Source organism: Barbus barbus (assembly GCF_936440315.1).
Source record: "Barbus barbus genome assembly, chromosome: 2".
Taxonomy (NCBI): Eukaryota; Metazoa; Chordata; class Actinopteri; order Cypriniformes; family Cyprinidae; genus Barbus; species Barbus barbus.
This window is the reverse complement of record NC_136730.1, coordinates 34,719,918-34,747,449: the sequence shown is the minus strand read 5'-3', so window position 1 is coordinate 34,747,449 and position 27,532 is coordinate 34,719,918. Positions and strand designations below refer to the sequence as shown.

Genomic DNA, 27,532 nt, shown 5'->3' with positions numbered 1-27,532 from the left:
CTCTTTTAATCCATATCGCTGTGTATATTTGAATGGTCTGCCTAATTGAATACAAAAATGAGCAACCATAAACAAGTTTAAACTAAGTGTCATGTTAGCAGTTTGCATTGTATGCATCAGTGAAATATTAAGCATATTAGCAGCAGCATTTAGCATCTGTGTTTATACAGCTTGAGCAAAAGCAGTTTAGAGCATGTAATTGCTCTGAGGACACGCCGCTAGAAACGGACATGAAACAGGCTAAACGAAATAAGCATTCTTGTGTATGCATTTCAACTGGGGTTCACCATTTACATCGGCGTAATCTCAATGTTCACGTTATTTCTAAGGTCAATGTTTTCATTGTGATGAGTGTGTGATTGATTTCAGCTGCACGTGTTGTGGAAAGAAGGGAATTAATGCTGCATGCACGTGCTATCGGAATTATCGTAAATATGAGTTTCCTAGTTGAAAATTGGCCATATAAGGCCTCTCTAAGGCCGTTCATGTCCAATTTACGACTAGGAACCTCGTATTTACGATAGCATGTTGTGGATGTATTGGCAGTAGCAAGTCTCGGTACTTGCTTTGCAGCAGCAGCAGTGTAGCAGATCTATTCCGCCAAGACCAAATACATTAACATTGTCATGTACATTACCATGCCAAACCCTCAGAGAGTTGTCATGACAGAAATACAGAGTTCTGGCATGAAACTCTAAGTTGGCACAGTCCGATAGGTCCAACTCAATCTGACCTAATGAAATCATTATCATATGGCTCAGCTGATTGGTTTTCTCCTGTATCAGTAGCCAATGAACTCATTGCTCAGTATTCAAATACCTGGCTTTTGTTTGCTGTAGCAGTTTGGCAGTGCACTTCAGAAACCCTCCACCTCCAGCTCCACCTGTATAGATCTGCTACGAGGTGATTCATGTATGCTATATGGGGTTATTCATATGGGTTATATGTGCAGCAGCAGTATTTCCTACATGCTCACAGCAGCATGTTGTGGATGTACTGATTTTATTTTATTGATGTATTGTGGATTCTTGGCCCAGGAACAAAGGAATTATTTAGCTGATTATTTGTTTGTGTGGCTTGCTTATTTATTTGCTTTGCTTCCTTGTTTATGTATTTATATATACAGTTGGGCAAAAAAGTATTTAGTCAGCCACCAATTGTGCATGTTCTCCCACTTAAAAAGATGGCCTGTAATTTTCATCATAGGTACACTTCAACTATGAGAGACAGAATGGGGGGAAAGAATCCAGGAAATCACATTGTCTGATTTTTAAATAATTTATTTGCAAATTATGGTGGAAAATAATATTTGGTCATTAACAAAAGTTCATCTCAATACTTTGTTATATACCCTTTGTTGGCAATGACAGAGGTCAAACGTTTTCTGTAAGTCTTCACAAGGTTTTCACACACTGTTGCTGGTATTTTGGCCCATTCCTCCATGCAGATCTCCTCTAGAGCAGTGATGTTTTGGGGCTGTCGCTGGGCAACATGGACTTTCAACTCTCTCCAAAGATTTTCTATGGGGTTGAGATCGGGAGACTGGCTAGGCCACCCCAGGACCTTTAAATGCTTCTTACGAAGCCACTCCTTCGTTGCCCGGGCGGTGTGTTTGGGATCATTGCCATGCTGAAAGACCTAGCCACATTTCATCTTCAATGCCCTTGCTGATGGAAGGAGGTTTTCACTCAAAATCTCACGATACATGGCCCCATTCATTCTTTCCTTTACACGGATCAGTCGTCCTGGTCCCTTTGCAGAAAAACAGCCCCAAAGCATGATGTTTCCACCCCCATGCTTCACAGTAGGTATGGTGTTCTTTGGATGCAACTCAGCATTCTTTCTCCTCCAAACACGACGAGTTGAGTTTTTACCAAAAAGTTCTATTTTGGTTTCATCTGGTTTGGTTTCATATTTGGTATCATCATATGACATTCTCCCAATCCTCTTCTGGATCATCCAAATGCTCTCTAGCAAACTTCAGAGGGGCCCGGACATGTACTGGCTTAAGAAGGGGGACACGTCTGGCACTGCAGGATTTGAGTCCCTGGCGGCGTAGTGTGTTACTGATGGTAACCTTTGTTACTTTGGTCCCAGCTCTCTGCAGGTCATTCACTAGGTCCCCCCGTGTGGTTCTGGGATTTTTGCTCACCGTTCTTGTGATCATTTTGACCCCACGGGGTGAGCTCTTGCGTGGAGCCCCAGATCGAGGGAGATTATCAGTGATCTTGTATGTCTTCCATTTTCTAATAATTGCTCCCACAGTTGATTTCTTCACACCAAGCTGCTTGCCTATTGCAGATTCAGTCTTCCCAGCCTGGTGTAGGTCTACAATTTTGTTTCTGGTGTCCTTCGACAGCTCTTTGGTCTTGGCCATAGTGGAGTTTGGAGTGTGACTGTTTGAGGTTGTGGACAGGTGTCTTTTATACTGATAACGAGTTCAAACAGGTGCCATTAATACAGGACAGAGGAGCCTCTTAAAGAAGAAGTTACAGGTCTGTGAGAGCCAGAAATCTTGCTTGTTTGTAGGTGACCAAAGACTTATTTTACAGCGGATTTTACCAATTAATTCATTAAAAATCCTACAATGTGATTTCCTGGATTCTTTCCCCCCATTCTGTCTCTCATAGTTGAAGTGTACCTATGATGAAAATTACAGGCCTCTCTCATCTTTTTAAGTGGGAGAACTTGCACAATTGGTGGCTGACTAAATACTTTTTTGCCCAACTGTATATGTATGTATTTAAGAGAAATGTGTCGCAACATGAAGTTCTGGGAAAAACAACCATAAATTTATGATAATAAGGCCTACCTTTTCCTCTGTATCCAACAAATATATTTTGTAATTAATTTCCAAAGGAGTTCCGACCATATGCAGAATTTTTGGATCCGATTTGAGTTTAAGCTGTGCTGAAATATTTTTACTTTTGAGGCTAGACCTTCTGCAATCATTGCCCAAACTTTGAGCACAAGGTGAGAATTACCAATATTTTCCATATTTTCATAACTATTTGTATGAATTGGGCAGTTAATAATAATTATGTCCTAAATAATTATTTTATCATTATTAAATTATTAACATTGATTAACCATAGAAAAACATATTTGCAACATTTGTTTAAACTAATTTATGGGTAATAGCTGATTTACCATCAATTTCAAAGTTCAATGCAACTGGGTTGAAATGCGACAATCGTACCTGTTTGTCAGAGATGGTAGAAAAGGCGACTCAAAGCTTTCACAACGGTATAAGTTGTGACAGATGTTTTGTTTAGTAAATGGTTTGCATGTCTTTGACTTACATAAGCAAGAGTCAGACTATTGTTCTTACAATTCAGTTTAAACCATGTATAATACTGCAGTTCCTTATAAGGTTACCATATACTGGCTAACTATCTAATCTAGCACAATTCTACTTCCATTTGACACTTGGCATATGTTCATTTTGCACATGTACACAAAGTCATCTTACCGAAGAACTGAGAAAACCCGAGCCATCTTTCCAATGGCACGGATCTTGTTTCGGATTACCTCCTTGCGTGCAGAAGCCGTGGCACCTGCGTGACACACACACACACACACACAAACGTGCATATATTTGGGTGTCAGTGTTGTATCATAGTATACAAAAAAAACAATCCTTGCAAATATGTTTGAAGAGCCGCTTCATTAAAATGTGGCCAATTCATCTCTAAACGTCACAACTTTAAACGTTCACCAGCCATAATTACATTCGGACTTTAATGTACAGAAAGACAAATGACTACACTGGGTGAACACTTCTGTAGGATTATAACGACCCAGACTGTTGACTGTAAGTGAAACTCAGTTGGCAGAACATGCTGTCTCAGCACACCAAGGGCAGATCAATAGAGTTCCTCACAGTGGCCCACGCCTCCACACCTCAGGACTGAAATGCATGCTAAGCATTTGCTAGCCTACTATCGAGCTTTACAGTCATGGATATGGTGAGGTTAATCATAGTGCCATCCTATACAGATGCTAAAGAGAAGAACCTTGTTGGTTTTAATTGAGATTATGTCTAGTTCCTCAAGGTAAAATTATAGACAACACTGAGATGAGAAAATAACAATACAAACTGTACAAGGTCTTGCTTATGAATAGTTTGCAGCCTATAGATGTTTTGTTGTTGTTTTTTTGTCTTTGACCTAAAATGTTATTGGACACTATTAAAACTATTTGACTGTCTGTCTCTCAAACGCACACACGCACACGCACACAATCAAACCATGCAGCATTTGCAACAAAATAACACATTTGCAAACAAATAACACAACACATTTTCTCAGAACTTGTTACTTTTTTTAATCACTGTTAACCAGCTTGTATCAAAGTGATTTTAACTGGATTTATCAAGTTGTTTCTCGGTTTATAAGTTGTGTAGTTCACCACATCAACAATGAGCATTTTTACTAAAATAAAAAAAATACATACCATAAAAACTAATTTTTATTATATTACTAATAAAACATATAGAATATAACATGTACAGTCTTATTAATTCATATAAAATAAATCAATATTTGTTTGATATTTTGTCTAATGCTATGAATGTAGCACTTTAAAAATCTTAGGCTGTGTTACAACTTTTTTTTTTACTTTACTGTGTCAAGATAAGAGTTATAAGATAATAAGAGACCTCTGCGTTCTGTTACACTCTTCTGAGCTCCCTCCAGCTTTTTTTATTATTTGACATAAGAGAACTTATGTAAAGGTCTCCTAAAACCGTGTCTGACCACCCCAATTATCCAGGGCTTCTTTAATACTAATTAGTTTATTAGACATTCAAGCAACCCACTGACTAGTTGTTTTTGAAAATATGTAATTAAGTTTAAATACTTATTGGTATTACTGTATTTATACAGAGGACAGAGGAGGGGGAAAAAGGAAAAGAAAAAAAATGGAGGGGAGGACAATGGTGTAAATTGGTGTGAGATGCCCTAAAAGATGAAGGCACTATTGAGGTTCTGAGAAATGCAAAACAATTTATGAAGTGCTCTGCATACTCATATAGTCACAAGTACAATTTATTGAAAAATTGGAATGTTGTAATTTGAGAACAATGTTAGTTGTCTGCCTGATCAATGGTATAATCATCAACTTAGTAAATAAAATTTGTGACTTTTCAAACACTGCAAGCTGATCACATACAACTAGCAATGGCCTTTGAAAAGTATAAAGTATTGAATGTCAATAATTGATCTAGTTATGCTGATCAGGATGCATGTAACATAAGATTTAGTAACTATGGACATGGTAAGCAAGTTTATTAGTGAATCTTTGGTGTTAGCTCATCAAACCCACTGGAAAAAGGTACAAACAAGAGGCATGGCTGCACACCGCATTGGACTGTGGGAGGCTGTACCTTTCTTGGGCCCATATATTAGCTGTCCTTCTCAAGATACACCCCCAGAAGAAACAGAAAAAGAACAGAAGAATGATCAGTGGATGGCTGAAGAATGACAGGTAGAGAAAAAGAGTGGCAAAGTGTGGGAAAAAAAGCACATCCATCAAAAAAAATAAAAGGGAAGAAATGCCTTACAGAACTCTGAAAAAAGAGAAATATTCATTACATTAAGCAACAGAAGTAATATTTGAGAGGGAGAGATAAACAAAATGACAAAATGAGTGATAAACAGTAACGGGGAGAGAAAAAAAAAAATCTTTCAGAGAGAGAGAGAGAGAGAGAGTATAACATCAGAGCATGATGAGATTGTTAGTGTTTATATGTATGTGCTCTACCAAAGCTTGAACTGGTCCATCAACTATTTGCGAACTGACAATTTATACTTTTTTTGTGTGTGCATGTGTTTGAAAAAAATAACACCATAAATTAATAAATAAAAAAATAAAAAAATCTTCATTCACCGTCCCTGTAATTAACAATTATTATTGTTTAATTAGCTTGTAAAAAAGAAATTATTAATTGGGAATAAGGAGTGAACAGTTCTTGCTTTAGATTAGGTCACAGAAAATAGAAAAAATGTCATTAATTAGGTGTTTTAAACAAAACTTAATTGAACATTAATTGCATTCATATTCAGTGTTCCTTAAAATGTTTAGAAATACATTAAGGGGACACACACACACGCACACGCACACGCACACGCACACGCACACGCACACGCACACGCACACATGTTGGTTTTTGTGGTTTATGGGGACTCTCCATAGGCGTAATGGTTTTTATACTGAACAAACTGTGTGTGCAATTGCCCTACACCTAAACTTAGCCCTCACAGGAGACTTTGTGCATGTTTAGATTTTCAAAAAAACACCATTTAGTATGTTTTTTTTAAGCCTTTTGAATTACGGGGACATAGGCAGTGTCCTCATAAACCACCTTCATATTGTAATACCTCTGTCATACCCATGTCATTATACAAATTTGTGTCCTCATAAACGTGCACACACACACACAGAGTGAATAGGGACTCTATAGGAGTAATAGTTTTTATACTGTACAAACTGTATTTTCTATACCCTTACCCCTTCGATGGAAGGTTTAGGGTTAGGGGATAGAATATAGTTTGTAACTCCAATACGCCTATGGAGATGACATTTTAATGACATTTGCCCATTTTCCGTGACCTAATCTAAAGTGAGAATTATTTATGGTAAATAAGTTGTTAAAGTTGTTAACAAAGTTATACAACTCTTTACATATGAGCTAATGTAGCAGGGATGTTACACCAGATTACACATTTTTCAATAATTACTTGTTATGGGGTACTTTATTTTAAAAGAAAATTGTGCGCTCTTATTGAAGGTAATAATCACAGTATGCACGTTGGCTGACATCATACATAGGTGAAAGGTGGAAATCGTGGCAAGATCTAGGCTAATCCTCTTTCTGGTGATGCCATTAGAGGACAGAGGCAATGCAGAGCAACAGATAGCAGCTGATAGCAGTGCCTGTTTGTTTGAGAAATAAATAAAACCTATAAATAAAATTCAAATTAAAAACAGTATCACTATTGATAGCAGATATGTGGAACTCACTGTATGCTTATTACATACTAAATATTATCAAACCTGATTTACCATTTGTCCTACTGCATTTCATGTGTTTTATATATTAAAATTTGACATAAAAGCTGTTAGAAAAACTGAAAGGCACTCCATATGGAGAGATGTCGTTTCCTGCTGATGTGTATGGATGAGTCTACTACCTTCTAACATGCGTGGGCCAACTTTTTGACTTGCCACGTCAAGTTTTCCACATCAAGTGAGGAGCCACATAATGTTTACGGTTACACTTTATTTCGATAGTCCACTTGAGACATTTTATTAACTATGAGTAACTTTGTAACTACATCTCAACTAATTCTCATTAATTTGCAACTACATATCTACTAACTCTCAGTAGGGTAGGTTTAGGGTTAGTAGAATAAGTTGAAATATACATGCAAAGAACACATCAAAATAAAATGTTAGAAGTTATTAAGCAGACAGTCTACTAATACTCTAATGACAGCTAGTTTACATGTAGCTGCAAAGTTACTTACTGTTAGTAGAGTGTTTAAAGTGGACTATCGAAATAGTGTTACCTATGTTTATGACAGATGAAGCTTTGATTTTTTTTATTCTAAATTGACACTCATTTACTACTGTACTGCATATATACTTGTACATACGTGGCAGTTCTCTTTTTATGAGCAGTTTATGACACAGATGAGTAGCATTGGTGTGCAAGTCGATTGATGTATTAGACACATTTTAACATTTCATTCAGAAATAATGTAAAACAAACGAAACGATAACAAACATTAGAAGCATGTATTTATATTCCCCTCAATCCACAAAAATCTTGTAACTTCAGCAGTGTTCTGAATAGGGGTGTCACGCTATACCGGTATTGACGATAAACGTGATATTCAAATCATGAAATATCGACAGTGTTAATTTAGGGGGTGGCGATAACCATGATATTTAAAGTGAACAGGACACTTATGATAACACGACATGCAAATAGCCTACTCCAGCGCCAATATCTGGTTGACCTCCCAGGTGGCAGTATTGCACCTTAACGCTGACACCTGTCAAACAAGAAGACGATGCAGCACGCGGTCATGCTACTCCAAGAAGAATATGTTCAATATTATCCAGACAGTAAGTTTCCATTATTTTACTAGTCATGGAATGGGAAATGTTACATTAACCTGTTAACAGCAGTTTCCTGATTCTTTTAATAAGTACCGCGTTTTCTTTACTCATCTAATTTTTGTATTTGTATTATTTGCAATCAAGTCATGGCCAATACTGCCTTCATGTAGCAATTGATTTCTTTGTTCAAATCTATTACACGATTAAAACTGATCTAGAAAACCTGAGTGACCACATTAAAGTTGGTCACTCAGCAGACGCAGAACTATAGCAGACGCTTTTATCCAAAGCGACTTACATTGCATTCAAGTTACAGTTTTTACATTTTATCAGCTCTTGCTTTCCCTGGGAATCGAACCCATGACCTTGGCGTTGCTAGCGCCATGCTCTACTATTTGAGCTACAGGAAAGCCTTCATTAAAACTGAATTAGAAGCGTGTTAACTGCATGACTTCATTGGCGCCGATGCAACTATAGGTTAAAGAGATTAAAAACGGGGACGCAAGTTAACAGGTTAAAGTATCAGTTTTGATGTTAATATTTATTCATCATACTGCTGAACATGACAGCATTTTCTCTCTTATTTCATTATAGAGAGCTTCAAAGTAGACAGAGAAAGCCAGAGTCTCAGGTCAGCTGTGACCTGAAGAAGAAGTGAAAATGCATGTGCCCTGTGTTTATCAGTATCCTTATGTTCATTGGGTAAAAAGAAAAACTAAAACAAAGTAAAAATTAATTTGGCTGATTCCCTAAGGTTTCTATAGATATCGTGATATATCGATATAGTGAATTATTTTCACGAAACAATAACCGTGGTGTGAAACATCTAATATTGCGACAGTCCTAGTTCTGAACAGAAAAAGGAACTAAAATATAAGTAAAAAACAAACACAAATTATAGTGGCATTCACTATGAACATTTATTATAAATGTCCCGCCCTAAATATTTAATGCAAAACTGAAACTGAAAAGAATACAAACTCACTTGCCTTTTCTCATTCGTCACTAATAAAGTTTTAGATGAAAAAACATGATTTATAATCCAGAAAATACAGTACTATATACATTTTCTAAATGTGTGTGGAAAACAGAAGAAGAAATCATTCTTTGCAAGATAAAACGTCAAATTATTTCCACGTTTTCCCCACAAAATTACAGCGCCTTGAGCAGGAGGATGACATTTGTTCTGATACTGGAAGTCTATAAAGTATTTTAAGCATTTTTAAAATGGTACCAATACAAGGCATTTTTCAAAACAAATTAACACTTTCACATTTTTAACACAAGTAACTTATTTAAAATTGTGGCTTGGAGGCAGCATCTGTTAAAAATAGACTAGGCGCCTATTTTTAGTGAAGTGGTGCGGAGAACCGCTTCTGAAACGTGCCACGGACCAGCTGGTGTCAACACAAACATTGACCAGAGTGGCCGCAATGCGATCGGCACCAGTGGCATGATGGTGTAAATCAGAGTTTATATACTGCACTACAGCCTACAATATTTACTGATATTGCATCAAATTAGCCATTTTGGACCAACAGCCTCATTTATGCTGGGTACACACCACAAGATAATCGGGCTGATTTTGGGCCGATTTCTCCCCTTCCGACAATCCTAGGTAATGTCCCGATTATCTTGGTGGTTCTAAAGATTATCTTATCAGATTTTCCTGTTGTGTGAGGTGTGTTAAGAGTGACTGAATCTGCTCGGAAGAACATCGGAGGTGCCGCAATCGCAAATCAGAAATCCTGATGTGTGGGGGGGAACCCCAAGGACAAACTCGCGTATGATCTGCAGATTATCACGTGAAACGAAACAATATCCAATCAGAAAGCGAGCTGACAGAAGACGGAAGCATAACAAACGCAGTCATGGCGCAGCGCAAAAGGATTTGGACACTATAATCGCAATTTCTTCTTGCCATTACCAAAGACTGGGACTTTAACACTAGAACCCGCACGGGGTAAATTTTACCCATGGCTGTTTTTCAAATGTACATAACAGATTTTCAACAAAACAGTCAAGTCTCCCTGTCATTGATTTTTACTAAAATTATGTAATTTACAATCCAATGTTGTTAAAAGCAATTAGATAAAACCAGATCAAAAAGTGGAGCATTTATACCTATAAGCGCCGAGCGGGTCAAATTTACCCGCTATATAATGCATGTGTTTTTGCGCTGTCATATTCTTGCCGCTTATGTTTTAACATCGAAGATTTCTAGGCAATGCCTTTCACTCACTAATTTAGCGGTTATCAGTTTCATAAAATATGTAAAAATGACTAAAAGAAGGCGGTTTATGGAAGGTAGGTATTAGAAACACTAAATGACACGAGTGATGGAGAGTCTGATGGTTAAGTTATGCGTCTGGGTCGGCTTAGCATCTGACGGCTCATCTGACAGTGATCCAGACATCATATTTAGATGTTTTAGCCTAAGGTTACTCATAATTGGTCAAACTTTGGTTTTATTATTTCATTTTTGTCTTGCCATATCGTTTATTGTTTGCTATTGTGTTGCTATTTATTCTAGTCTGGCTGTTTACTGAATAAAAAAAATTAAAACTCCAATATATGATGTAATGAATAAAACATTTTTGATTACCCGAAGTTTATTGGTGTTGTTCTCTTATTCAAATTATAAATTATATAACTAAACAAATTAAGGTTAAGCTGTGTGCTTTAATTTGTCATAGCATCATCCTAAACAACGTGTTATTGCTCATTATTGTCTATTAATAAGTAATATATTGATTAATGACATTGTATTATAATATTACACCACCCAAATATTTACTACCTTCTAATTTTCGAGTTATCTTACTGTTATCTTACTGACCATAATGGATTAGTGTAGGCTGCATTAAAAAGTCTTGAACATAAAACAGCAGGGTAAAAATATAGTTGACGACTAGACATAATCATTTCATGACTCTAGACACTTCTTTGTGAAGACAGTGGCATAATACAATGAAATATGTTCTTTAGCCATATAAAAACAGTTGCCATGCGTGTGGGTAAAATTTACCCGCTGGCGCTTTTAGCTATACAGCGACCTCTGGCGGTTCTAGTGTTAAAGCCTTAAATCTATTCTTTGAATAATTTGTAATTATTTATACTCGTTTAAGGAAATGTAATTTTCTTATTGCTTTTCCTTTTCAATTTAATTGAATTAATTAATTTATTATTGTTTTTTTTGTTTATTATTGTATTTGATGTAATTTATAGGTTATTGCCCTTGTATGTTCTTTGTTCTAAAATTGCAATAACAAAAAAAGAAGAAAAAAAAATTGTTTATTCTCAAGTCTCCAGAGATTCTGTGAGATTTCCCGTGTTCACAGTCGAGACTCTGGTTCAAAATCTGTTGGTGTGTGGTGTGCTATCTTTGTCACATCGTGGCACACCACACACTATAGAAGCAAAATGGTTAAATCTAGTATTTTTTTGTCCTCATGTTTGTGGTCTCTCACATTTTGAAGATCTTATAAGATTTTAAAAATCTTTTAGTGTGTACCCAGCATTATATGGCCGTATATGGCCCACGGGCCACAGTTTGCCCACCTCTGGTCTAACATTACGTTGGTATGGTCTGCACAAGATTTAAACATCAGCTAGCTACTGTCTATAATTTAATTTACACTTTTACCATTATAAATGACAGCACATTAATTGAAGAACAACTGACCGTTCGTAAAGAGCTTGATTGACAGGCGATCTGACCAATCAGAACGTGGATATTATGCACCGCCGCTGCTATCAGCCATTTTGCCCGACAGCTACGGCCTGTCTCCATAGAAATACATGTTAAAACGGGGTAAAAAAGATTGACTTAATTGAAACGTTTTCAACATAACTAAATATAAAAATGTGCGAGGATTAAGCTGTGCTGTTGTCGGCTGCCACGGTAACGGAAATAAGCTGAGGTATTCCTTTAAATTAGTTTTGCGTACCAGTCATGTCCGGCACTGTATGCATGGCTTGCAGCACTTAAATTAAATACTGAGTGTTAAATAATAAAATAATATGTTAAAACGTGTGCTCTTATCATTCTGTGGACAAACTCCCATGAACTTCGCCCCGATCAGCAGCTGTATGCACATGTGTGCTCATCTGTTTTCAATGCAAGTGGTTAACGTGATGCTTCATGTCCCACTCATTAAACTATGACAGGTACTTTACTGCAAAAAGACGGTCACTGCGACACTATGTGATGAAGTGATGAAACTATGGTGCTATGTACTTTTTAAAACCATTTTCACAGGTTTCACGTGATATTGTTGGTTCGGAATATATGTTAATGCTCATGCCCAGTAGCTGCAGCTGTATCCCTTCCAGCAAATCAGACAGAAGAGTAGATTAATTTTGGTGGACTTAAACTTGAAAAATGGTGTGTTCCACGGTTGAAATATAAAATTCTGATATTTATTTATGTTCATTTCTTGCTTTATGTAAATATGTAAAGACGATTGGCTCACATGTTTGAACTGAGGCAATACAGCAATACTGTCATGACACACTGAAGAGCCACAAAACAGTATTTATTGTTTGAATTTCTTTAAAAATTACTCGGTTTAAAAGCTGAGGGTCCTGAGACCTTGTTTCATATCAGAAGTAACCTGCTCTGTCTTCTCTGTCGGTGTGTTGTCAGTTTCCTCTTTGCTCTGCGATGTATTTTTGCGTGAGAGCGTGCTGTGTAGTGTGAGAGCAGCATTGTTTGTCGGTCATGGTAACAGTAACTAAGGTTGCGTGGGTTTTGCGAACAGTCAGTTGTAGTGCTCACAGACAAAACTCTTCTCCAACATGGTGATAATAAAAGAATCAGGCTTACTTGCTTGAGACCAGCTTTTACCAAAGACTATAGAGTACCCAAAATGTGTCACTCATATAGTTTTGAATGGGGAAAATGCAACACTCAATATGGATACTCAAGCGGAGAAAGCCCTAAATAAATAAAATAAAAATAAAAAATAAAAGAGCCAATTGACCATTTGCAAAACCTGCCCACCCTTAGTTACTGTTGCCATGACCGACAAACAATGCCACTCTCACACTACACACGTGTTCTCACGCAGTGGAAAATACATCGCAGAGCAAAGAGGAAACTGACAACACACCGACAGAGAAGACAGCAGGTTACTTCTGATATGAAACAAGGTCTCAGGACCCTCAGCTTTTAAACTGAGTCATTTTAAAAGAAATTCAAACAATTAATACCTTTTTGTAGCTCTTCAATATGCCTCAGTTCAAACACGTGAAGCGACCATATAACGTGAAACCTATAAAAAATTATTTTAACCTATAAAAAAACCATACATAGCGCCATAGATTCATCAATTTAGGATGTCGCAGTGACCGTCTTTTTGCAGTAAAGGACCTGTCATAGTTTACTGAGTATGAAGATGACATGAAGTGACGCGAGGTTAGCTGCATTGAAAACAGATGAGTGCACATGTGCATATAAAGCTCCCATTCAGGGCGAGGTTCACGGGATTTTGTCCACAGAATGATAAGAGCACACGTTTTAACATATCATTTTATTATTTAACACTCAGCATTTAACTTTAGCGTTGCAAGCCATGCATACAGTGCTGGACATGACAGATTTTCTGGTACGCAAAACAAGTACTTTAAATGAATACCTCAGCTTATTGCCTTTACCATGGCAGCCAACAACAGCACAGCTTAATCCTCCACACTTATTTATATTTAGCTATAAATGAAAAAGTTTTTTTATCCCATTATCACATGTATTTCTATGGAAACAAGGCTGTAGCTGTCGGGCAAGATGGCAGATAGCAGCGGCGACACATAATCTCTGCGTTCTGATTGGTCAGATCGCCTGTCAATCAAGCTCTTTGCGTAAGGGTCAACTTGCTAATCGGTAAAGTCAGCGCATCACTGCAGCTGCCGTTACAAGTCCCGGTTGCTATAGAAACATTCAGCCTTCTGAGACATGTGCTTAGAACTGTGTATGTGCACTGGCTAGTCTAGCCTCAGAAATAAGACACTTTTAATGCTGTTTGAGCAAAAGAAACTACATTTGTTGACACAGTTGTTGTCAGATTTCTTTGGTGATTTCAGATATGAAATTTAATCGTAAGCTTAGTGAACAGTTTTGGAGAATTTGATCTTTCCTCAATCAAAGAGATAGGAGTTGCACTCATAGATATATATACGTAGATGCCTCATTATCGACTGTTTCTATGGCCGCGATACATAAGATGTCCGCCATTTTGGAATAGTATGCTGACCATAGATCTGTATAGATTCCCCATTCGACCGCTCCAAGCACGTAGATGCGTCTGCAATCTACGTATTCATATCTATGCTGCGAAACCATGAGCGCAAGTTGATTGTGCGCATCTAAAACTGCAAGTTATACGCATGTATAACTGTTAAAAGTATTTTGGTTGTGTGTGTGTGTGTGGTATCAGGTATAATCTAAAATCTTAAATTACCCAAATTAATTCTCTAGAGTCTGTTTTGTTTTAATTTGCACTGCACAATTTAGCGGTCAAATACCTTCTCTAACCTTGTCAAAAAATACATAGTTGAAAAGATTTTAAGACTCAAGTGTCGCATATTTTAATATTCATAGATTATTATGGTGATGTCATCACTTTTTGAGTGATGTCAAAAAAGCGTTCCAAGATGGCGGCCGCATCTAGATTCAAGAGTTTTATTCAAGATTCAAGATATCTACATGCCTGGAACGGTCGAATAGTGTGTCTATATGGTTTGCTTTTAAATGCCCGAGAGGTGTTTCTAAGATGGCCGCCAATTGACATGACTTACCTTAAAAGGACTTTGCTTTTGCTAAGGAATGATGATTTCAACAAGCTTACTAATTATGTCCACAGTGGTTGGCTGACGGGGATGGGTCTCTGTCAGTGATTTAATAATAGAAATATTGTAGAGCGAGGTATCATGTTGACATTTTAAAGATAAATATTTTAAAATAAAAATGTTGCCATATTCAAATAAGGTTTTAAATCAGTGGTTCTTAACTGGTTTGGCCTTGGGACCCACGTTTTCTCATGTTCATCAAGCCGCGACCCACTATAGCCTATATATATATAGGGATGGACGATATGAAAAATTTTAACCGATAAAAAAAAATAAAATGCATCCTCATACCAAGGTTATAAAAGTCGCAACACCGGTTATCACTTGCCCACCGCAGCACCATCACTCACTGTCATTTAGATTTTTTTAATAGTAATAAAAATCATTTAGTTCAGTTAGAGAACAGGCACTACAATTAAAACTGAACGCGGCTGCTCAATGCAGCACACCAAACGAACGACAGTCGCACATCACAGATCAGATTTCATTGATCAACTGAGGAGAGTGAGTCGAGCTGACTGACAAGAGTGAGGTGAAAAAGACAAGACGATGGCAGAAGAGTTTCAAAACGAAATGTAAAAGCGCCTGTTTTAAAAATATTTTTGGATTTTGAAAAGCCTGTTGACCTGCCATTTATCGAAGGTGATATTGGAAGGTCTATTTATTTATTTATTTTTTAAACATACGTTTCTCATTTAGCCTATTTGGTTCCACAGTTTTTGCTGATTTTTATTTTATTTAAACTGTGATATTTTTCCCATTATTTTACATCAAGGTGTATGCAGTCCGTGCCTCAAAACTTTCCATCTCACTAATACATTTACATTTATTCATTTAGCTGACGCTTTTATCCAAAGCGACTTACAATTGCCATATATGTCAGAGGTCGCACGCCTCTGGAGCAACTAGGGGTTAAGTGTCTTGCTCAGGGACACATTGGTGTCTCACAGTGGATTCGAACCCGGGTCTCACACACCAAAGGCATGTGTCTTATCCACTGCGCCATCACCACCGTTGATAAACGTTCTACGTTTTATAATTAATTGTTCCTCAGTCTTTACTGATTTTCAGTTTTGTATAGGCCTACCATGCATATTTAAAATTTGTAAGTTATCTGTTATTTTATATTAGGCATATAGCATGGTGTATTTTTATTTGTTTTGTTAATAAAAATTAGCTATATGTTCTATGTTGTATTTTGTTGTTGCTTGAATTGAATTCAATTCAATTGAATTGAATTCAAGCAATTGATGCCGAATTGCCGTTAATTTAAAAGTGAAAATAAAATACGCACTGTGCTTTTACAAGCTTTTTAAGCAAAGGAAAGTGAGAAAACTCAAGCGAACTAAAAACAAACAACTGCTTGACGCAGAATTGCCACTAATTTGAAAGTGAAAATAAATGCGCACAGAGCTTACAAGCTATTTAAAACCGAAGGAAAGCGAGGAAAAGAGAGAAGACTCAAACAACGTCCACCCCCCATCAACCGAGGTGTTACCGGTAAGGTGTTGACGCATGTCGATTAACCAGTGGGGAAATTTCCTCACTGTCACAACCCTACTTGATGCCTTTTTTCCTCCTTTCGGAATCCTTTCTGAACATGCGTTGGAAATAGCAATAGCATTGTCCTCCTCTGCCACCGAGAAAAACTTCCAGACCGGCGAAGACATGTTCGCAAATGATGACGTAATGAGCATAACACATGCTGAGAGAGTCACTGCAGTTTAAAGCTGCAATCACTTGCACTCGGAAAGAAGATGAATCTCAGATAAATCAGACTGATTGATTGATTTACCAGCAAGCACACTTTATCGGATCTAGTTATCGGATTTCATTTATTTACATGACGCTTTTGGCTTGACGTCGACTAGTCGCTGGTCCTATAGAGGGCGCAACAGGAAAATAAATCCACATTTACGCTCCGTTTCTAAACAGTTCAAATTATAAATTAATTCATACTCTGAAAGAGCTTCACAAGACATGTGTGATTAGATTACTGGATGCTCAAAATTGAACAGGAGAATGCACGTTTCAAACCGCTTATTGTACAGGTAAGTTAATCGCCGTTCTAATCTAATGCGCTGCTGCACTGTAACGCACACACACATAGGCTACAGACAGTAGCGCGTAACACGCAGATGAATGAGGCACTTATATAGCGCTTTTATTGTGTATTGCTGTACACCCAAAGCACTTTAAAATCATGAGGGGGTCTCTCCTCAACCACCACCAGTGTGCAGCATCCACCTGGATGATGTGATGGCAGCCACAGTACAACGGCGCCACTGTGCTCACCACACACCAGCTACAGGTGGAGAGGAGAGAGAGTCACAGAGCCAATCAAGTGTATAGGGATTATTAGGAGGCCATGATTGACAAGGGCCAGTGGAGGGGATTTGGCATGGACTACTCTTTACGAGAAGTGCCATGGGATGTTTAATGACCACAGAGAGCCGGGTCCTCGGTTTAACGTCTCATCCTAATTGCTTTTTGACAGTATATTGTCCCCATCACTATGCTGGGGCGTTAGGACCCACACAGACCACAGAGTGAGCACCCCCTGCTGGCCTCACTAACACCTCTTCCAACAGCAACCTAGTTATCCCAGGAGGTCTCCCATCCAGGTCAACCCTGCTTAGCTTCAGTGGGCAACCAGTATTGGGCTACAGGGTCATATGGGTGTGGCCATATGACTACTGAATAAACAGCCTATAAGATAAGGGTAAATAGCAGTCCCAAACAAATTTTTGTTAATACAATTAAGTTGATATGAGCCACCACAGTCATTTAAACACACAAAATGACACATAATGAAAATAACATGGTATTTTTGGGTTATGGAAACAACCGTTACCATGGTGAATATACAAAACTAGAACTGTTAATGAAACATTGAAACTGCTCCCGAATAGAATGAATATCATGTGTTCATGCAAATCCTTCCCAGGTAACACACGCAGTACCAGTTATGTGATTTATCGGTACTGCACTATTATTTCACGCGTTTCATGATTGTATAGTTTGTGCGCTTTAGTGAAGTTACAGCGTGGCGCCACGTTCGCGCGTGCTATTGAAGAGTGCGATATCGCACTACAAGTGCGATATAACATCTGGCAGGACAGGATTATGACACTGACATTAAGCCTATCAACATATTATCTGACCGCAGATACTGAATTGGGACAGCTCGTTTTTCTCAGGCACTCTTTTAAACTGCATCTGACAGAAGTGTCAATGGCTTTAAATGAAAAGTCCCGCATCAGAAAAACATTTAAATTACGTTTTTTGTTGTTGATTTTGTTTCATTGACCGTACACTCCGCGACCCCCTCAGAAAGGTCTCATGACCCACCAGTTGAGAAACACTGTTTTAAAAGCAGTTTAAGTGTCACTTATTAAAGAAGTACATGTTCGGCTAAATTCAACCTCTTACACGTCTGCATCTTGTAAATAATAAGTAGATATAAACAGCTTTTTAATTAACAGGCTAGAACAATCATGGCTGATAGTATGACGTTGTGCAAAAGTAAAAGAAAATCAAACTGGACAGTTGTTACTTCTTACCCAACTTGTACATGAATTAAAATAAAAATAAATTATTGTGAAATGTTTCTAAAATGATCTGAGGTGAGAGCCATATTATGATTGTTTGTGTCTTAGTGACTTAGGAGTCATCTTGACTACCCCTAACTTTTCATACATTTTGGATTGGATTGGATTGGATTGGATTCAATTTATTGTCATTGCACATGTAGGTACAAGGCAACGAAATGCAATAAAGAAGAGAATACAGCACAACATGAGGAAAGAGAGGAGAAAAAAAATAGTCCTCACACTACGCTCCTGAACGAGAGTGCAGTGTGAGAACAGACAAAAACCTCAGCATAGAGCACAGTCAACACAGGAACATAACTTGCATAGAAAATCCAATTCAGACGAAACAGCCATCCGGCCTGCAGCCATTACAGCGCGAACACAGACTCGTTATCAACTGACGATGATTTTGGAGCCGATTTAAAAAAAAAATTATGAGTCCTAAAATAGGACTGACATGCCTATTATTTTAAAGACTTTTTTACTAAATTGGCAAGTTAGGAGCTAATTTTAGCCTTAAAGTCCACCTCTAGTCAGAAATTTTATCCCTTGAAACTCATATTTGATCATCAAAATTACATATTTTAATCTTTTTTCTTGTGAAAATTATTTTCTCATGCCTTAAAATAGCTTCAATGTAACTCTACACCCTTGCCTCATTTACTATACCTGGATCTATGAATATGCAAATTAGCCTCACCTCCACTCAGTCACACCAGCTAGGGCCTCCTGATCCATGTATAATGACTGATAAAACTATGTTTTAATTAGCGGAAAACTATAGTGGATACTGTAACAGTCGTTACAATTTGACATGCCTTGAAGACTCGAATGCAGCCAAGTTTGTGATTCTTAATTTGCACCCGCGAGCAAATGCGAGTGAAGTGCGGCCGCCAATGCTGGAGAGGTGGGTCTGACTCCGTGCTACTTTTACACTGCTGCTTTTACGGTTATTATTCACGTTAGCAGTTCTAAATTCACGTTAAACCATGGCTTCATGGGCTCTATTTTATTTTTGGTTTTGTGCTGGTAACCTACTGGTATATTTTGCATGCAGTCTCTATGCTATGATCTCCATGCGCCCCGCGTTTGTATAAATGGAGAGAGGGATATTCTAGGAATCACTCCCTTGACGTGATTGGTTATTGAATTTTGTGACGTAGTAAACGTTTCTGGGACTGCCATTGGGAAACTACAGTTTTAAGGAAAAAATGCTCAGCAATGGTGTTGATTAATGGATTGGCACATGGTTTGTCTAAAAGAAAATTAAAAACACTACATAGAAAAATAAACAACACAAAAAACTTGATTTCACTACAGGGGGATTTTAAGATGTTTTGTGAATAGAGCCCCAGAAAGATTGAGGGTGCCTCCTTGTGAAAATCACCATGCACTTTATTTTCAAACCTCTTCTTACAGCTATAGAAATGTTGGATGATTACATGAGTGCTTGTGCAAGTCTGAATTCCTTACCATCTATCTCTTCATCCGTGGTCAGCTCATCATTGGAGCAGATGCTCAAGACATTCACTAGCATCTCAGTCACTGCAGCAACAAGAGAGATTTTATTTGCTGTACGTACTGAAGATTTTATGCCACATAAAAGCTATCGTGGGCAAATGGTTTACCTTTCTCCCCAACAAAAGGCAAGGACCAAGTGAAGACATCCATGAAGTTAGGCAGCCAGTAAGGATGAGGAGAACAGTTAAACTGCCGAATGTTCATGACATTATTCTCATATTTCAGGACAGCAGCTGTAAAAGAAAGATAAGAAAGAAGAGAAAGCATAAAAAGAGACAGTATAAAATGTGGGAAAGTAATATAATGGATTCTGTCATAACTTACATCAGAACTCAACATTGTCTCAGATGAGCAATACACACTCAAAAGCATCTGTTTAAATGGTCAGTTTTCCTCAAAGGGTATATTATCTCAATTTAGAGGCCACCATGTGAAATTTCTCCCTTCTAACAGTTGCCTGCATTTTCACATGCTCACTAGTTTTAATTTGTCCACTAAAATATCCAACTGAGGAGATCATGCACTACTGGAATTCATTTATCTAAAAATCAACAACAAAAAAACCCAGTGTCATTTTCACCACATTTCAAATGATTTATTGTGATTGATAAAATTCTGTGGTGGTAATGATGATGGAGTAAATGACATAAAACAGTTATAGAATAAAACTGCCAGTTCTTTTGTCTTGCTAGATGTTTAAATACACAATTTATCCTGCTTGACTTTTGAACAAAATTAGCAGCTTGATTGGAAATTATAAACAATAAAAATATTCTATACAAGCAAGATTTCTTAGATTTTTCTTCACCCATAATATCTTGTATTTTATCTCAAGCATGCACTTCACTGACACTATTGTGAAGATAAATGCTGAAGGTATGGTAAGAAGTTTCCTAAACAGTTTTAAAGTGAAATTCATTTAACAATTAGAAAATAATTTAATAAATATTCCCCTGGGACCTATAATAGACTTGGAATGAATACATATCAGAATATGAATTTTTACTTTTATCTCCTTTTGTGTATTTTCATGAAAACTTCCTGAAGGTGCCTTATTTCCTATGGAGACCCACGTGTTTGTGCTCTAGATCTGTCGAAAGACAACACCATGCATTACAACTCATGGAGGGGGACTTTCCTGTCCCATTTTCTTAGCGGTGTCTGAGAATAGCAGGTCGTCAAACATGGAGTGCAAAGCTAGCTGGTGTCAATTATGTCAAATACCAGGCATAAAAGACCCTTAAATGTCATTCACTTCCTAGTGGAACATCACAAAACATCAAAAAATGCAATATGTTAATTACATAAAATATTCTTTAGTCTATAATTACGTCCACACCATAAATGTCTTCATAAAAGCTGACCTTAAAGTCCTCCCACATAAACAGCAGAGGCTGTGCATGACAGAAACACTTAACTCCCCTCCAAACACAAACGTCTAATTAACAGTCTTATTAAAATAACTAAGTAAAGAGCAAAAATTATTTTTTTTCAAGAAAATTACAGTAGCCCCTCACTGCAGAACAAAGATTCAGGGGTTGGATCTACATCTATAGGGGATGGAGAGGGTAGGTTTAGGGGTGGGGATGGGTGGGTTAGGGATCAGGGGGTGGAGACGGGTAGGTTTAGGTATATGTAAGGTGGGAGGAGTTGGATCTAGATCCAACCACGTCTCCTGGGCCCGGTTTTTCAAAAGGTTTAATCTGGATCAAATTGATCCGGATTTAGTAATCCTTTTTTTTGCGATCCGTGATCACGTAATCCATCTTACTTTTGAGCCAGTTTTTCAAAGCAACATCGGATTGGATCAATCTGATCCGGATAGGAACTTTTCAGAATCACCAAATCTGGATAACCAGTGCTCAAACAGGATAGGAAATCACAATGTAGAACTATAGATATGTAAAGAGCAACAAGTAGACTAGCCAGTGTGGGGTCAATATAAGTTTATTTTTATTTGAAATGAAAACACACACATTTAAAAAAACCTAAAAACAAGAAAAACCCCACCCCATCCTCTTCCAGCAGTCCGCTCATCTGAGACCTACAACACAAACACTGTACATTGAGGATATTTATAACAAGTTTCAAATATAGATGTATTGAATTAAAAAAAAAGACTTAATGTCAAATACTCCACAATAATTTCAGACTTCCTCATCTGATGTGGAGAGACCAGCTTGTCTGAGCGTAGCCTTTAGGAGGCGGATCTCAAGTATGGCCTTGGTTTGCTGCAGTCAGTTGTTCCTCTGCCAGACGAAGCTGTGCTTCTGCCCATTCAGTCTCTTTTTGCAGAAGTGCCTTGTAATCATCATCTTTGTTTGATGAAGGGCGCTACAAGCCTTTCCTCTGAGATCCTGTGGCAACTACCACTGGCTCAACCAATGAGGATCCAGCTTCTTCCTCAGGAACAGAGCTGAGATTCAATATAAATACGCTCTCTGGATCAGCCTCAGGAGGAACTGGCAGATTCTCCTCCTCCTCCTCAATCCAAGGCTCGCCATCCCCTACAACACCTTGAATACCATGGAGAGCTTGCGACTTCTCACCTCCAATGATGTCGAGGACCACATCTGTGTAATCTCCCCTCTTAAATGGCTTGTTGCCTGTTTGTGGGTTTTTGGCTTCAGCATGGTCCTTTGTTGCCCTGGCCTTAAGATTCTTCCACCGCAATTTGATTTGGTCTGTGGTCCTCCTCTGGCCAGACCCTATGGCATTCACATTTTCTGCGATTAAAATCCAAACATCATTTTTCTTTTTGTTGGTATCCTTAGCAGAATTAAAACTTCCCACTATTGTTCCATAATGGCACCGAACACCCTCTAGTAGTGCATTGGTTTCAGCAGCAGTGAAGTTACAGCTTCTTGAGTCCATGGTTCCGTTGCTTTACTATAGTGAACATTGTTCATCAATTATAGGCCTTGGCTCCAATTGCCTCAATTGAACACAAGCCAAAACTAATCAGTTGTAATAGGTGTGTTTGAAAAGACCAACTACACAGCCATATAAATCAGCCTTTCTCAGAGGATTCACAGAGAGACAGTGAAATGGCAGGTGTTGTCCACCGCCACCACCACTTTGCCAGGAGAGGATACCGTCAAAGGGTGTATGTTGAACGTACCAAGCCACTGGAGCAATACACCACTGAGGAGCTGTATGTCCGGTTTCGCTTTGGGAAGGCTGATATAGAGTACCTTGTGAACCTTCTCAGGCCAAAACTTCAACACAGAACCCAAAGGAGTCACGGTCTGTCTGTGGAAGACCAGATCCTCATTGCTCTCCGATTTTATGCATGTGGGACTTTCCATCAAGTTGTTGGTGACTATATGGGAGTGGTGAAATCAGCTGTGTGTGATGTGGTGAGAGATGTGTCAATCGCACTGGCCAGCCTGGTCAATGAATTTGTTTCTTTTCCAAAGGACAACCAGATTGCCCAGGCCAAGCGCAGCTTTTTTCTTTTGGGGAATATGCCCAATACTATTGGAGCAATCGACTGCACACATGTGCATATACAAGCACCTCGTGAGAATGAATGGGAGTTTATAAACAGAAAGGGGAGGCACAGCATCAATGTCCAACTTGTGTGTGATGCTGACCTCATCATCACCAACTGCGTTGTCAAGTGGCCTGGGTCTGTCCATGATGCACGCATCCTGAGGGGGAGCGCTCTATATAGAGACCGCCAAACCAACAGACCGGATGGCATAATATTAGGAGACCGTGCCTACCCACTCCTACCATGGCTGATGACTCCTTTTCTAACAGCAAATACACCGGCGCAGGCACGCTTCAACACTGCTCATTGCAGAGCAAGATGTGCAATTGAGCGTTTAAATGGAGTTCTTAAGAGGCGCTTTGCATGCCTTAACTACCTGAGAGCGGAACCACAGAAAGCATGCAACATAACCCTTGCCTGTATTGTCCTGCACAACATCGCTACTAAGCGCAATGTCCCTCTTTGTGCTGACAATGATGCACCTGAGCCCCTTGGAGACCCTAACCAACCTCCTGCATTCTGCCAGAACGAGCAAACAGGACGTGCAACAAGGGACGCAATAGTTAGACACTATTTCTATAGTTACGACACTATTTGGATTTGTTTTGGATTTCAAAAATCAGTGATTGTCATTCTTTGCATTTTTTTGGTTATTCTGTCATCATTGCATGCATCACTAATAAATATTCTAAAAACAAAAATATTTTCGATTGTGATGAATATATATATCAATTAGTGACAGAATAAAATGTATTGTTTTTGGTCAATTTTGACAGCTGTTTGGGGGATTATTTTATGAGGCCAAACTCTTTCTACTTTGCTGTAGGCCTATACTGAAAGGCTGAAGCCTGACGGATGAACAAATAAAATTAAAACCTTATGAATAAATAGGATATCTTGTAAGATACTGCATGATCCAAATATAGTATTATTTGATAAATTTTTAAAGTTTTCATTACATTTTGGGCATGAAATCCACGCTGAATCCACCCTTCTGATAGGATCAGTTTAATCCAGATTTTTTGGATCAAAGTGATCCAAATCCTACAAAAAAGTTCTGAAAAACCCAAACTAAAGGTTTGATCCGGATCAAAACCAAGATCGGATTACGTGATCTAATCCGATTACCCATTTTCAAGATTTGATCCAATCCGTTATCCAAAATCCTAGTGGATTAGTTTTGAAAAACCGGGGCCTGGATCTTGTGTTCTGCAGTGAGGACCATCTCGAAAATTAAACATGCACTACCACTAGATGTCCCTCTACATCAGGGATGGGCAACTTCGGTCCTGGAGGGCCACTGTCCTGCAGAGTTTAGCTCCAACCCTAATCAAACACACCTGAACCAGCTAGTCAAGGTCTTCAAGATCAGTAGAAAGCTACAGGCAGGTGTGTTTGATTAGGGTTGGAGCTAAACTCTGCAGGACAGTGGCCCTCCAGGACCGAAGTTGCCCATCCCTGCTCTACCTTCTAAAACACTTTTATAATAGTGAAACCCATTCTGTTTATGAATCGGTCTCAATGATTTATCAAAGTTTTGGGTTTGTAGGCTAAATTATATGCACCAGGGGCAGACTGGGGCTAAAAAGTGGCCCTGGACTTTCTGGCACAGAGCGGCTCACCACACCCGGTCTGCAACACACCACACCATAAACCCACCAGCTAACATATAACACAATTCAGAAATAAATATATACATATACATATACATATATATACATATATATATATATATATATATATATATATATATTTTTTTTTTTTTTTTTTTTTTTTTTTTTATTATTGAAATTATTATCAGTAACAATGAATGACTGGCACTTTTTACATTATAATTGTAAAATAGTAAATAATTTTGAAATTTTTTACACATCTTTTTTTAGAGAGACAGTTTAATATCACTAACGTTATAAATAGAATATCAGTCCACAATGCTCTGCTTAAAAGACTTGGAATGTAGTGCAGAATGTGGACTGTTTTTTATGGTGCCTATCTATTGGTCCTTTAGAAATTATTCTAATATGCTGATTAGGGCAGTGCAATTAATCGAATTCGATTATCATGCGCATCTAGTCAGTAAAACCGGTTTCTTTAGTTAATCGCCATCACCTGCTTTCAAATGGAGCAGGAATTACTACACAGAAACGTAATTCACTGACAAGCTAGGCAATTTCGTGCTCATAATCGAAGGCGATTTTTCTGCGATTATGAACGTGATATTGCCTATCTTGTCGGTGAACTACAGCTCTGTGTAGTAATTCCCGCTCCATTTGAAAGCAGGTGATGGCGATTTACTGCTAATCACTGAACCGGCTTTACTGACGAGATGCACATGATAATCGAATTCGATTTAATTGCACAGCCCTAATGCTGATTGTCTGCTCAAGAAACATTTCTGATTATCATCAATGTTGAAAACAGTTATGCTGCTTCATATTTTAATGGAAAATGTGAAACATTACTATTTAGTCAGGGTTATATTAAAAACATATACTTTTATTCAACAAGGTTGCATTAAATTGATTTAAGTGACAGTAAAGTTATTTATACTTATTACAAATTAATTAGTTACATTTCAAATAAATGCTGTTCTTTAAATTTGTATTCATTAAATAATCATGAAAAATCTGAAGTATCACAGTTTCCACAAAAATATTAAGTGAAAACAGTTTTCAGTATTGATAATAATGAAAACCATTAGTTACAGGTTAATTGATCACAAATGATTACTCATAATAATTAGGCAGCAAAACTATAATATTAGAATGATTTTATATGATTTCACATTGTACAGCGGCCCACCAGGAAAACTCCCGGTGCTCCAGATGGCCAGTCCGCCACTTATATGTATTAATAATGGAAAAAGCTTATGATTGACTTTTTAGTGATGTTCGATTCTTCGAACTGAAAATCGAACTGAATCGAACTTTAGTTCCGGGTTGATGATGCAAGACGCGGGTCCCAGAGTGGATAAATCTGAAAACGACACCCTTGCGTTTTCGTGTATACAGCCAATCTGTATATTTTGTGAAATGATGATGTCATCACCCTACATCTCATCCCTAATCAGACACCTCTACGTCACATAACAACAACATGAACAAATACTGAACGATTGTCTTTTTATTAACTAACATTAATACAGATTAATAAATGCATTGTTCCATGTTCATTTGTTTACGGCGCGCAAGGTTTATGCGCATTGTCCGTTTTTATCTCTGTGGCAGAATTACAGTGCCACATACTGGTCTGGCATGAATGCTACATTGTTTTGTGTTGTTTAATGGTTTCGCTGCGCAGATATTTCTTGAAATGAGGAAAAAAGAGAAAAGATCGGATAGGGAAAGCTCTAGCTTCATGTGGATGTAGCCTGAAAAGAACCAAATAGGTACACCTGTTGAACTGATTGTTAGCGCAAACACCTAATCAGCCAATTACATGGCAGCAACTGAATGCTTTAAGACTAGTTCAAAGGTGATTTAAGTGACTGTGAATGTGGCATGGTTGTTGGTGCTATCATGTCAGAATGAACCAAAATCTCAGAGGAATGTTTCCAGCACCTTGTTGAGTCTATGCCATGAAGAATTAAAGCAGTGCTGAAGGCAAAAGGGAGTCCAACTTGGTACTAACTAGCAAGGTACAGGCTACCTAATAAAGTGGCCGGTGAGTATACACTCACTGAAAGATTTCCAATCCTAATGAAATCTACAGACAGCTATATGTCATGTCATATATGGGTGGTCATATATATTAATTCCACATGATCAGGTTTCTTTCATGATGAGATTTAAAGGGAAATGTGGACTTAATTTAAGCTCCACATTAATTATGTCATATAAGATCAACATACCTTCAAATCATCAGGTTGTTCCAGTGGTGGCTTGTCAAAAACGTCATCACAGAAGATATATTGTTCCTATTTGATAGTCGAGAATGTTCCAATTACATG

The 27,532-nt window shown here is 38.0% G+C and overlaps 2 protein-coding genes across 2 annotated transcripts in view; one reads left to right on the top strand and one right to left on the bottom strand.

The window, feature by feature from the left end:
* Nucleotides 1-27,532, bottom strand: part of LOC306885127 (protein phosphatase 3 catalytic subunit alpha) — a 180,950-nt gene that overhangs the window by 9,408 nt on the left and 144,010 nt on the right. The window contains exons 9-11 of the mRNA XM_079441472.1: nt 20,195-20,320; nt 20,040-20,111; nt 3,473-3,557 (exon numbers count right to left, since the gene is read on the bottom strand). Of these exons, the coding sequence (XP_079297598.1) occupies nt 3,473-3,557; nt 20,040-20,111; nt 20,195-20,320 (283 nt within the window). The remainder of the gene's footprint in view (nt 1-3,472; nt 3,558-20,039; nt 20,112-20,194; nt 20,321-27,532) is intronic.
* Nucleotides 23,135-24,442, top strand: LOC306876741 (putative nuclease HARBI1; the record flags this gene model as incomplete). Its single annotated transcript, XM_079428120.1, has 2 exons — nt 23,135-24,145; nt 24,410-24,442. The coding sequence occupies 2 exons, from the start codon at nt 23,135-23,137 to the stop codon at nt 24,440-24,442; spliced, it is 1,044 nt and encodes a 347-aa protein (XP_079284246.1).